The sequence below is a fragment of the Miscanthus floridulus genome, chromosome 5 (assembly GCF_019320115.1).
Source record: "Miscanthus floridulus cultivar M001 chromosome 5, ASM1932011v1, whole genome shotgun sequence".
Taxonomy (NCBI): domain Eukaryota; kingdom Viridiplantae; phylum Streptophyta; class Magnoliopsida; order Poales; family Poaceae; genus Miscanthus; species Miscanthus floridulus.
In genome coordinates this window covers 147,771,898-147,784,165 of record NC_089584.1, presented here as the reverse complement: position 1 = coordinate 147,784,165, position 12,268 = coordinate 147,771,898, and the positions used below count along the sequence as shown (strand labels likewise).

The following is a 12,268-nucleotide window of genomic DNA, read 5'->3' as shown; positions in this document are numbered from 1 at the left end:
TGATTTGTTTTTTCAGTGAAGCGAACGGGGCCATTATGTGTATTCTGCAACCGTAGGTACGTCATTACTTAGGGTTTGAAGCGATTAGTATTTTGTGTATTATGCAACCTTAGGTACACCGGGCCCCTCTCCCTCCCCTAGGATGCCAAAGCATGGTAAATCTAGTAAACCAAGGTAACCTCTGTCCATCGTGTTTTATTTTGTCGTTAATATATATCAATGTGCAAGTAATGGAAACCCTAGGATTGATTTATATAGTTCATTGAATTTGGTTTCTTAGAACAAAAATAGTTTTTTTAATAGGCCGATGGTGGGAACCGCCTTCACCCGTTTGCCACTGCCTAATGGTGTTCCAGTGCCAATATGCTATTGCGGTGATCCTTGCAGGGTATAGGGTTACCTCGGCGCCAAGATATATGGCGCCGAGCTAGCTGCCACATCGGCACCACTTCACCTGCCAGGTTGTCTCCTCGGCGCCGAGACGTGTGACCTCGGCGCCACGGGTCATGACGCTGACCCCCTGGGTCAAAAAAAAAGGTTTTACGTCGCCCAGGGGCGTGGCCTCCTCATCAATAGTGGCTTCCAATTGCTCGGAAATTCTCCGCTATAAGAGGGATCCTAATGGTGAGCAAAAGGAATTGATCAAAAAATTGGTAAGCTTTTACATGATCGATGGTAAAAGAACTGAGGTCCGTGCTGTCGTTTAAAATCTTTTCACCGCCTAGCTCGAACTGAATGCGATGTAATCAAACTTATGGTTGACGCTGTAGATAATATAAAGTCTGATGTTCTTGGGATTGTAGCTAGGGATCACCAACAAACCTTAGCTATTCGTTGGATCCTTGGAGCAGCTTTCAAACCACGTATAAGCTTAGAGAAATGTTCATTTGCTGAAATGCGGTTAGCAGAGGCAGGAATAGTGGAGCGGATCGGTGAGATTCTCGGTTTTTTTTTTTCTCTGCCAAGTTCCACCGGCGATCCGAGATATAAGCGGGACGTCAAGGCTTCTATTATGATTAAAGCTTTGTCGCTGTAACCATCACAAGCGAGCGCCCGTGGCCTAATGGATAAGGCGTCTGACTTCTAATCAGGCGATTGTGGGTTCGAGTCCCACCGGGCGTGTAATAAAATTTTATATTTTTTAAATATTATTATCGCATTTTTTGTTTACCTTTATTTTTAGGAAAAAAAACGCTGTCTATTCTGTAACATGAATTTTATTTACATTATTTTTTTAGCCAAAAAAATGATCTATTCCGCGAGGGGATATTCATGGATCATGTCATCAACGCACGATGACTGCCTTTTAGCTTTACACATACCGAAAGCGAAATCGGTTGCTCTCTCACATTGGCTGGCCATAATGCCATGTGAGACTGCAGATGACCCTCCTTTTGGGTTGCTTGCTGTCAGGACAGCGGACCAGCACGCTATGCCGAAGGAGCAGGTGGAGTGTGCCGTGCCAGGCTCGGCAGAAGGAAGGCCTGCTCGGCCCAGGAAGAGGAGTGTCCGGGTGTTTGGGCCTCAGTGGGAAAACGAGTGAGTCCAGCCTGTATCGGTGCGTGCGTGAGTCTGTTAGCGTATATGTGCTGGCTTCGTCCAGGAAAGGGGTATGAACATTGTAACCAAATATCTTAACCCACAAGCAAGCTTCGTCTGTCTCCATTTCCCCTTGCTCTGCTGCCTCGCCTTGCTCTGATTCCTCTCCTTCTTCCTCCGATTGCTGACAAATTGGTATCCAGAGCCTATCGTTCCTTGGTCGATCTATCCTATCCCCATCCTGGAACCCCACGACATCCACGACCATTTTACCAGATTCCGTAAGCATTTCGGTGCCATGGATTCCAACACCAAGCTCCTGTTGGATGAACTCAAGTCCGTGAAGACCCACATCGAAACGTCCCTTGGGGAACGTATCGGGGAGGTGGAGGTGTCGCTGGGCAAGCGGATCGGGGCGGTGGAGTACTCCATCACGGATCGATTCAGCCGGTTGGAGGAGGCAGCTAAGGTGCTCGATGAATGGAAGCCCAAGGTGGATGCGTCGGTGGCGGAGCTGCGCTCGGAGTTGGGGGCGGTTCGCAAGTCCGACGCGGTGGTGGAGCAGTTGCGCGAGGAGATGACTGCCCTTCGCAAATCTGTGAGTCGTGTGGTGCTCGACTCGGAGCTGGCGACTTCCGCTGGTGTCCTGAAGTCCCATCCCGTGGTGGCCGCGGCGACATCATCTGCCGGGCACCCGGCCATCGGCCCGTCAGTTGGGCACGGCGTTGCACATCATCACCGGGGGTTTGAGTCCATGGCTCAGCCCTCGGTCAAGGGTAAGCCAACCATCCATCACCTTCCCCAGCCTGCCCATCAGTTTGTACTGCATCGATCTCTCTCTAGTTCTGCTTTGGACATGGGGGATCGGGAGCTTTCTGGTGTTGAGGGGGCGCCGCATGAGTACCGCGCACATTGGGGACCTCAGTATTCTAGTAGCAAGCTACCGAAGATGGATTTTCCAGTTTTTGATGGGGAGGATCCCAAGCTGTGGCTCAGTCATTGTGACGACTATTTTGACATGTATTCTGTTGAGCCCAGTCAATGGATTCGTGTAGCCACGATGCGGATGAAAGGTGCTGCATCTCGCTGGCTGCAGTCCTTAGATCCCAAGGTGAAAAAGGTTAGCTGGGAGGAGTTTTGTCAACTGGTCTTAGATCATTTTGGTCGGGATCAGTATGAGTTGTTGATTCGCCAGTTGTTCCACATCCGTCAAACTGGTACGGTTCAGGAGTATGCAGATAGGTTCACTGGTTTGGTAGATCAGCTCATAGCTTATGGCAAAACTACTGATCCTCTGTTTTATGCCATGCGTTTTGTGGATGGGTTGAGGGATGACCTTCGTTCTGCTGTGCATATGCAACGCCCATCTTCTGTGGATGCTGCCTGTGTTCTCGCCTTGTTGCAGGAAGAACTGGTGGATCCTGGGCGGAGGAAGTCCGCGTTCAAGAATCTGCCCATGCTGCCGGCGGCCACCGTTCCTGATCGTGGCGTTCGGGCAGCTCTGGGTGGGGCTCGGGCTGATGACCGTCGGCCCCATGGCGTGGAGGACAAATTGAACACGTTGCGGTCTTACAGGCGTGCCCGCGGCCTCTGTGTTCGATGTGGTGAGAAATGGTCTCGCGACCACAAATGTCCTGAAGCCCTTCAGCTACACGCCCTCCAGGAGTTCTAGGATATGTGCAATTCGGATAACTATGAATGTGTTGATCCAGTCATCAATGAGGAGGATTCAGCTCAGGTTTTTGCTGTCCAGGTGCTAGCGTCAGTTGCTGCTTCTGCTCCAGTTCGCTCTATACATCTTGAAGGTTCCGTTCAGGGCATTCCGGTGCAGATTTTGGTGGATTCTGGCAGTACTTGTTCTTTTGTCAGCACTGATCTCGCTAGCAGGTTGTCTGGTGGTCAATCCTTGGCAGCTCCACCCTGGGTCCGCATTGCCAATGGTAATATCATTGTATGCCCCCAGTTTTTCAGTGATCTATCGTGGGAAGTGCAACAATGTCAGTTCAATTCAGCTTTCTTGGCTTTACCTATGCCATCTTATGATATGATTCTTGGCATGGACTGGTTAGCAAGTCATAGCCCGATGTAGATTGATTGGCAGCACAAATGGCTCTTGATTCCTCACGGCCAGACTATGGTTCGCTTGCAAGGGAAGCTGATGGCGTTACCAGAGGGATCAGTTATCTAGGTGACGGCCTTATCAGCGGCAGACATTCCTCAAACCATTCCTGTTCATCCAGCAGTATTAGATTTATTGCACGAGTTTGAATCAGTTTTTGCTCCTCCTACTGGTTATCCTCCTGCACGGCCTTCTGATCATGCTATACCCCTGATTCCAGGGGCCTCGCCGGTGCAAGTTCGTCCTTATCGCTACCCGCCTGCTGTCAAGGATGAAATTGAGCGGCAAGTAATGGATATGCTCAAGGCTGGCATCATTCAACCGAGCAACAGTCCATTTTCTTCTCCAGTCTTACTTGTCAAGAAGAAGGATGGGTCGTTCAGATTTTGTGTCGATTTCCGCCACTTGAATGCGCTTACTGCTAAGGCCAAGTATCCGGTACCAGTGATCGAGGAGTTGTTGGATGAGCTGACCCATGCTTCGTGGTTTACTTGTTTGGATCTCACAGCCGGCTATCACCAGATCAGATTGCAGCCGGGTGAAGAACCAAAAACAGCTTTTCAAACCCACTCTGGTCAGTATGAGTTCCGAGTCATGGCATTCGGTCTCACAGGGGCACCGGCCACATTCCAGAAGGCAATGAATACCACCCTGGCCTCATTGCTTCGCAAAGGAGTCTTGGTTTTCTTTGATGACATTCTCATTTACAGCCGGTCGCTTGAGGAACATTTGGTCCACCTTCGGCAAGTGTTGGAGCTTCTCCGCCGTGATCAGTGGCAGGTCAAGCGCTCCAAATGTGTCTTCGCTCAACGTCAGTTGAAGTATTTGGGGCATGTCATTTCGGAGCAGGGTGTGGCGACTGACCCGGACAAGATTCAGGCAGTTTTGAGTTGGCCAGTACCATCTTCGGCTAAGGAGCTTCGCAGCTTCTTGGGGTTGGCAGGCTACTACAAACGTTTTGTGAAGCATTTTGGGGTGATTTCTCGGCCTCTTACGGACTTGCTAAAGAAAGGGGCCTTGTTCCTGTGGTCCACAGTTCATGATGCTGCCTTCCATGCTCTGAAGCAGGCCCTAACATCAGCTCCTGTGTTGGCTTTACCGGATTTTTCTAAGCCCTTTTGTGTGGAGACAGATGCCAGTGGAATAGGCATTGGGGCAGTACTTACACAAGATGGTCACCCTCTGGCTTTCCTCAGCAAATCTCTGTGTCCACGATCCCAAGGTCTCTCTACATATGAAAAAGAATACTTGGCTATCCTTTTGGCCCTGGAACAGTGGCGCAGCTATTTACAGTATGCTGAATTCCATATTGTGACAGATCAGAAGAGTCTAGTTCAGCTGTCGGAGCAACGATTGCATACGCCTTGGCAACAAAAGGTTTTTACCAAGCTCCTTGGGTTGCAATATCAAATTGTGTATCGCAAGGGTGTGGATAACCGTGCTGCTGATGCTCTGTCTCGTGTGCCGGCACTGCAATGTTCTGCGGTCTCGGTGGTTCAACCGCAATGGTTGCAGGAGGTGGCTGCCTCTTATGAATCAGATGTTCATGCACAACAGTTGATTAGCGAAACTGGTTCTTGATCCGGCAGCTGTCCCCCATTTCACTTTTCGGGATGGCTTGCTGCGCTACGATCAGCGCATATGGATCGGTCATAATGAGGAGCTCCAAACTCGTATCATCGCTGCCCTCCATGACAGTGCTGTAGGAGGTCACTCCGGGATTCCGGTCACTTATCGCCGTATCAAGCAGTTGTTTGCCTGGGCCGGTTTGAAGACAGCAGTCCACGACTTTGTCCGTTCATGTCTTACTTGTCAGCAAGCCAAGCCGGACCGTTCGCGTTTACCTGGTCTCTTGCAACCCTTGCCGGTTCCGGATCGTGCTTGGCAGGTAATCTCCATGGATTTCATTGAAGGTCTTCCAATGTCTGGTGGCTTTGACTGTATTTTGGTGGTTGTGGACACTTTCTCCAAGTATGCACACTTTTTGGGCCTGAAGCATCCTTTCACTGCTGCTGGGGTAGCTAAACTGTTTCTATCACAAGTCTACAAGTTGCACGGGTTGCCCAATGCTATTGTCTCCGATAGGGATCGTATTTTTACCAGTCACTTGTGGAGGGAGCTGTTCAAGTTGGCTGGAGTTGATCTGTGCATGAGTTCGGCATATCATCCGCAGTCCGATGGACAAACAGAGAGGGTCAATCAGTGCTTGGAGGCTTTCCTCAGGTGTTATGTCCATGCTTGTCCGCGCCGCTGGAGTTCCTGGTTGGATGTTGCGGAATTCTGGTACAATACCTCATTTCATTCAGCTCTTGGCCGTTCGCCATTCGAGGTGCTGTATGGGTTTGCTCCTCGCCAGTTTGGGTTGCCAGCTGCCGATGATCATCCCATCGTTGATCTGTCTGAATGGTTTCGGGACCGTGATCTGATGACTCAGTTGGTCAGGCAGCATCTTCATCGAGCCAAGCAGCGCATGAAGAAGCAAGCGGATGAACGCCGTTCCGAACGCGAGTTTCAGATTGCTGAGTGGGTTTTTCTTAAGCTACAGCCCTATGTGCAGTCATCTTTGGCTGACCGTGCTAACCAGAAGCTGGCATTCAAGTTCTTCGGGCCCTTTCGGATCATTGAGCGTATTGGGTCCGTTGCCTACCGCCTGGAGCTTCCTGCGTCTTCCTCTATTCACCCTGTCTTTCATGTGTCACAGCTCCAGAAAGCAGTTGGTGGTCACCATGTTGTGGAGAAGAATCTGCCTCCTTCTTCCATTCGTTGGAGCGTTCCTGAAAGGATTCTTCAACGTCGATCAATCTTCAAAGGTGCGGTTCCTGTGCGTCAAGGTCTGATCAAATGGTCTCAGTTGCCTTCATCTCTGTCCACATGGGAAGATCTGGACTACCTTCGTCAACAGTTTCCGCGCGCTGCTGTCTGGGGTCATCCAGGCGCGCAAGGGAGAGGGGATGTCAGGACAGCGGACCAGCACGCTATGCCGAAGGAGCAGGTGGAGTGTGCCGTGCCAGGCTCGGCAGGAGGAAGGCCTGCTCGGCCCAGGAAGAGGAGTGTCCGGGTGTTTGGGCCTCAGTGGGAAAACAAGTGAGTCCAGCCTGTATCGGTGCGTGCGTGAGTCTGTTAGCGTATATGTGCTGGCTTCGTCCAGGAAAGGGGTATGAATATTGTAACCAAATATCTTAACCCACAAGCAAGCTTCGTCTGTCTCCGTTTCCCCTTGCTCTGCTGCCTCGCCTTGCTCTGATTCCTCTCCTTCTTCCTCCGATTGCTGACACTTGCCTTGCCTGGCCGCCGCAGCCGTCGTGCTGCAGCTGCACGCTACCACCACCGCTGCACGCACGCTACCAGTCTACCACCACCGTCGAGCAGCATCCTCGAAGCTGCCACAGGGCCCAGTCTACCTCCTTCCGTCATTCGTCTCCCTTGACTTTCCCTCCTTTCCCTGACTCCGTTCTGGTCTTCTCGCGCCCGTGGTCTGTACCTGCACACGCGCCGCCGCCGCTCACCACACCGGCCGCCGCCACGTCCGCTCACCAGACCCTCACCTGCCTTTATCTGGTAACAATGATCTCTTGCGTTGCAATCTCTGTCTGCCTTGTGATTCGTCCGTGCGCCGACGACTTGACGCTGTTGCGGTGGTGCCTACAAGAACCTGAATCGACCTTGTTGTTTTATATTCTTTTTATTGTTACAATAAATAACTAGGGCATGTCGTTCTACTGTGGGAATTTTTGGCTCTAGTGGATTGAGGATTTGATTGGTGGGTGTCTGGGGGAAAAAAAGGCAGTCCCAACTCCCAAGCACTAGATTAGGGGCCAGCCGGTTCTTCAGCTTAGTAGCACCTGGTTAGGGCAATTACTGTGCTGTGGTGCTTATTTTCCAGCTCAAAATGGGGAATGGTTCTTGAGGAGCAAACATTAGATGCGACCCTCTGTTTATTGCTTGCTTGATGTTAGGTTTCCTTGACAACAAAGGCAAAGCACGCAATTAACCTTCACGTGTCGTTAGCTTGGATCTAGTACTAGCCTCAAGGAACTTTACGAGTCTTCCTTCAGCTTAATGACTCGATTTTGTGCTTACCAAGTTCATATATCTTGCTTCGTCGAACTCATATGGTTAATGCACAGTTGTTACTAGGCTGAGGGAATTTTACAAATTTTATGTTACTTTAATTCCGTTTTGTGCTTAGTTAACCGTATTGCTGTTAAGATATTTGATCCATCTGGCTCGTTTCATTTTTTAAAGGATATTTCATCCATCCAGTGTTTTTTGTGTCGTTCATTTATTTAGCCAGTACTACCTCTGTCCTGAAAAGAATGCAACTATGGTATGCATGCCAATTAAAGTGCTTCACATTTGATCAGATTTCTAGTAAATAGTATTCATATTTATGGCTCCAAATTAATTTATTATGAAAATACATTTCGTAATTAATTTAATGATGTTTATTTGATATTATAAATATTTATATATTTTTTATCTATAATTGGTCAAACTTGATATATAAAACCATGACACTGTTCCAGAATTGCATTCTTTTGGGGGCGGAGGGAGTACTTGTTATTTGTGTGATAGAGCATTTTTATTTGACTGATACATACGGATGCTTGTTAAATTCAGCACCAAAGCTTCCTATGTCTATGTAGTGCCTCTTCCCTTTCAAATGAGCCTTTCTAGGCCTACTGTAACTGCTTACTCAACCTCCATTTTGCATCAAAATTCACATCAGTAGCTGCTAGCTTATGTCTGACGAATCGCAAATCCATCAGATGGAACAATCTAGTGTGCAGATTCTATTAGTGTACTACTTTTGGTGTAGTCCCTCCATCGTTTCCTGCAAAAAAAACTATAGTGCATGGTGTATATTAGAATCTAGTATCTAATCTGATTTATTAGATTGATCAGTTCTGTTTAGATCACAAGGTTCAGGCATGGAATGCCACCCAGCAAGGGATCAGGAATTCCCTGGTTCTACGTATTGTGCTAATACTTAAAAATTACTTACCCTTCATATGCTCTCTCTCTCTCTGGTTTCTTCCTGTTTCCTTGTACATAATTTCTAAAAACTACATGTGATATATTTCTCAGCTGTTGTGACTTCTTTGCTTCAACGACTAAATGTGACTTCCTAATGCTTTGGAACTTATATGTTACCGCAGATCATTTTATTATAATGTGGGGTGAGAGAACTCATCACAAGCACTGGCATCAAGGTCATGGTTCCTCTGGGAATTCCAAGGACAAAAACCATGATAAAAGGCAGCCAAAATTTATACCAGACAATTATAGCTCTGTCGATGAGGTAACCAGCAGTAACATTTCCTGATGCGATCTTGCTCATATTTGAAGTCTAAACAAGTTTCTCATCTGAACCTATAATCTTTCCTATCATCCTTGATTTTGTTGGTCAAATCTGTTGAACATAAGTTAATGCAGAAACAAATACATTCTTAAGCAGAGGCAGGAGATCAGGAGTAAACACATTCCATTATCTTTTAAAAAAAGTAATTCATAAAAGGTCAAATTGAGGGCTTTAGGTGGCCTTACTACCTAAATCTTGGCACTGACAGTTTTTAAAGCGACAATCTAGTATCATACAGTGTATACCTGTCAAACGGTCATAATTCTTTGGCCACAACATCTACCAATTTGGTTTCGTGTAGCCAACGCTGCTCACATGCTTCAACTGCCCAATTTCAACACAATATGTTTTTTTGTGTTATATGCCTCTGTATACATTTTTAAATTCATTTCATATTTGTGAAGGTTACTACTGCACTGAGAGAAGCTGGTCTCGAATCATCAAATCTAATTCTTGGTATTGATTTCACCAAAAGCAATGAGTGGTCAGGTAGTGTTCTGCAATCCCATCACGTCTGTTTCCTTCTACTTCATGGCTTTCCAGCAGCTTTACTTAAGAATTAAGATCCTCCTGATTATAAAGAACTGTTTGTCTGAATTCTGCAGGCAGGCATTCCTTTAGAAGAAAATCTTTGCATGCCATTAATGGTACCCCAAATCCATATGAGCAAGCTATCTCTATAATTGGGCGAACACTATCACCTTTTGATGATGATAACTTAATACCATGTTTTGGATTTGGCGATGGTAACTATTCACCGTTCTTTTGTTGTTTTCCCATTATGACCTGAATTTAGGCAATTGGCACGGTTCGTACATGACATGACAAGAGTTAATTCATTTTGTAGCTTCTACACATGATCACTCTGTCTTCAGCTTCTACCCAGAGAACCGACTCTGTCGTGGCTTTGAGGAGGTTCTTGTAAGGTATCGGCAAATCGTACCACATTTGAACCTTTCAGGTAAAGAACACCCCCTCCCCCCCCGCCCCCCCCCCCCTCCCCCTCGCGTACCGTAGATGCTGTAATAACTAAGAAGACCAAAATATTTCAGTTTCCAGAGAGAGCCCACACTCTAGGATGGTGTTTCAAGTTTCTGAAGAGAAACAAGTCCTAAGCTCCTGATAAACTACTGTGCAATAGTCTATTTGTGCAGTACTCAAACTCGTAGCGAAATATTAGTGGCCAGTAGCATTACTGGCAGTACTGGTCTGTGGTTACGTGTTGCTTATTCCTTGGTTCAACTGTGTGCAGGACCAACTTCTTTTGCACCTCTTATTTATGCAGCGATTTCTGTTGTTGAAAATAGTAATTGGCAATACCATGTCCTCGTGATCATAGCTGATGGACAGGTAACATGTTCATAATAGCATCAAAATACTTAACTAGAATTATCAACATATTTGACCTGAGCAAAAGTTGTAGGTGACTGCCACTAATACAAATGATGGAAGATTAAGTCCACAGGAACAAGCAACTATACAAGCAATTGTTGATGCTAGGTAAAATTCAGTTCATCATTTCTTAGAACTTGGTCTTGTGGTATTACTGAAGCCTATTTGGTTGTCAGCCACTATCCTCTTTCAATAGTAATGGTTGGGGTGGGTGATGGACCATGGGATGCGATGCAGCATTTTGATGACTGTATCCCTGAAAGAGCTTTTGACAATTTCCAGGTGATTATAATACTACTCTATGATGTTTAAATTCCAAAACATTGATGTTCCTCCACTTATAGCAGTACCCCGTGCTTGCTATTGTACCTGTACCTGTCACTTTTTTACATAAAGTTGTGAGCATATTGATTATTCCAAGTAAGAAAAAATATACTAACCTAATTAAATTTATTTTCTGCCATTGCCTTCTGAGTAGAATAGACTTCAGTTTCTGACCTGTCGGTCTTCTGAGAATCTTACTAATGAACTATTGCAGTTTGTGAACTTCACTGATATTATGTCAACAAGTAAGGATATGTCAAAGAAGGAGGCTGCATTTGCCCTTGCAGTTCTTATGGAAATACCTTCTCAGTATAAAGCAACTCAAGGCCTCCGACCTCCAGAGTACCTGTTCTTACTCAGTTCTTTGTGGTCCTGAATTAGTTTCTTGGCATTGCTGTCATTTCTTTTCCATTTGCTGATCTTGTATGTATTGTCTTATCTGAACTAATCTCCCAGAAAGCACGCACAAAGGATTGACTCTCCTAGGATTCTTCCTCCTCCAAATAAAGTTCTTGAAAATGATAATGCTGCAGCTTCACATCCTTCTCAAACTGCAAGCTCGAAGTCAACTGGTATTGGCAAAAGCACTGCCGACGAGCAGGTACTTTGGACCAGTAACTATTCATTATATTTCTCAAGAGTGATGGCACATTAAAGTGTTAAACTATATCTTTGCCGCCTACAGGTATGTCCCATATGTTTAACCAATCCAAAGGACATGGCTTTTCAGTGTGGTCACCTGGTAAGTTTTCTATACACATTCCATCTCCATATGTGAAGTATTGAAGTTTGATAGTGTGAAATGGTAATCCAATATGACAATATCTATTGCTAGTGAACTCTCCCAAATGAACTAACCTGAGATTTGAGAACTATGGCTAACCTTTAAAGATAAGAATTCAATTAAATCCTTTGTTTGGATGAGTTATTGACAGACCTTTTTTTTTTCTTTTTTGCAAGACATGCAAGGAATGTGGCCCAACACTATCAACGTGCCCATTGTGCCGTGCGCCAATTACCATGCGTGTGAAGCTCTACTCTTAAGACTAGGGGTGAAAATTGTATGGATATTTTCCGACCGTATTCAAGACCGAATCTGTTTAGAGGAGTTCAGATATGTCCGTATCCAAGTCCGGATATTCAACATTCGATACTGTATCCGTATCCGAATACTTAAATCGCATATTTATGATGTCGGTACCAAATCGTATCCGATTCGACATAGCTGATACTATTCGTATTCGAAGCCGAATCCGAGCAGAAATGTGAAAACAAATATAATATGGATGATATCCGTCCGTATCCGATCCGTTTTCATCCCTACTTAAGACGGCTTGGTGTCTGGAGGGATGAGACCGAACAGTAAGGAGCAAGGACTTTCACTACAATCTTCAGATGTGAATGTCATGATAACGATGCATGTACAAAAACTTCTCCGTGCCTATTCAGTAATGTTGTTGACGAGTAATTTGTATCAATCACATGTAAAATTCTAATGTTATCCTGTATTAGTAGCAGGGAATTTTGTGTCC

General features: G+C 46.1%; 1 protein-coding gene and 1 non-coding gene across 4 annotated transcripts; both read left to right on the top strand.

Moving 5' to 3' along the window:
• The first annotated feature begins 1,049 nt into the window (after positions 1-1,049).
• TRNAR-UCU (transfer RNA arginine (anticodon UCU)) lies at positions 1,050-1,122 on the top strand. The gene has a single exon. It is a non-coding gene; the product is annotated as a tRNA-Arg (tRNA).
• Positions 1,123-6,836: 5,714 nt separating this feature from the next.
• On the top strand, positions 6,837-11,941 carry LOC136451124 (E3 ubiquitin-protein ligase RGLG3-like). 3 transcript variants are annotated; one of them, XM_066451873.1, is made up of 12 exons: positions 6,837-7,216; positions 8,818-8,960; positions 9,425-9,509; positions 9,626-9,766; positions 9,868-9,981; positions 10,273-10,370; positions 10,444-10,520; positions 10,589-10,694; positions 10,951-11,078; positions 11,193-11,337; positions 11,422-11,478; positions 11,697-11,941. In XM_066451873.1, the coding sequence occupies exons 2-12, from the start codon at positions 8,832-8,834 to the stop codon at positions 11,778-11,780; spliced, it is 1,164 nt and encodes a 387-aa protein (XP_066307970.1). In that variant the 5' UTR covers positions 6,837-7,216; positions 8,818-8,831; the 3' UTR covers positions 11,781-11,941. The 3 variants fall into 3 exon arrangements, with proteins under 3 accessions (XP_066307970.1, XP_066307972.1, XP_066307969.1); XM_066451875.1 differs by lacking the exon at positions 6,837-7,216 and adding an exon at positions 7,297-7,503; XM_066451872.1 differs by lacking the exon at positions 6,837-7,216 and having other exon boundaries at positions 8,042-8,960.
• The last annotated feature ends 327 nt before the right edge of the window (positions 11,942-12,268 follow it).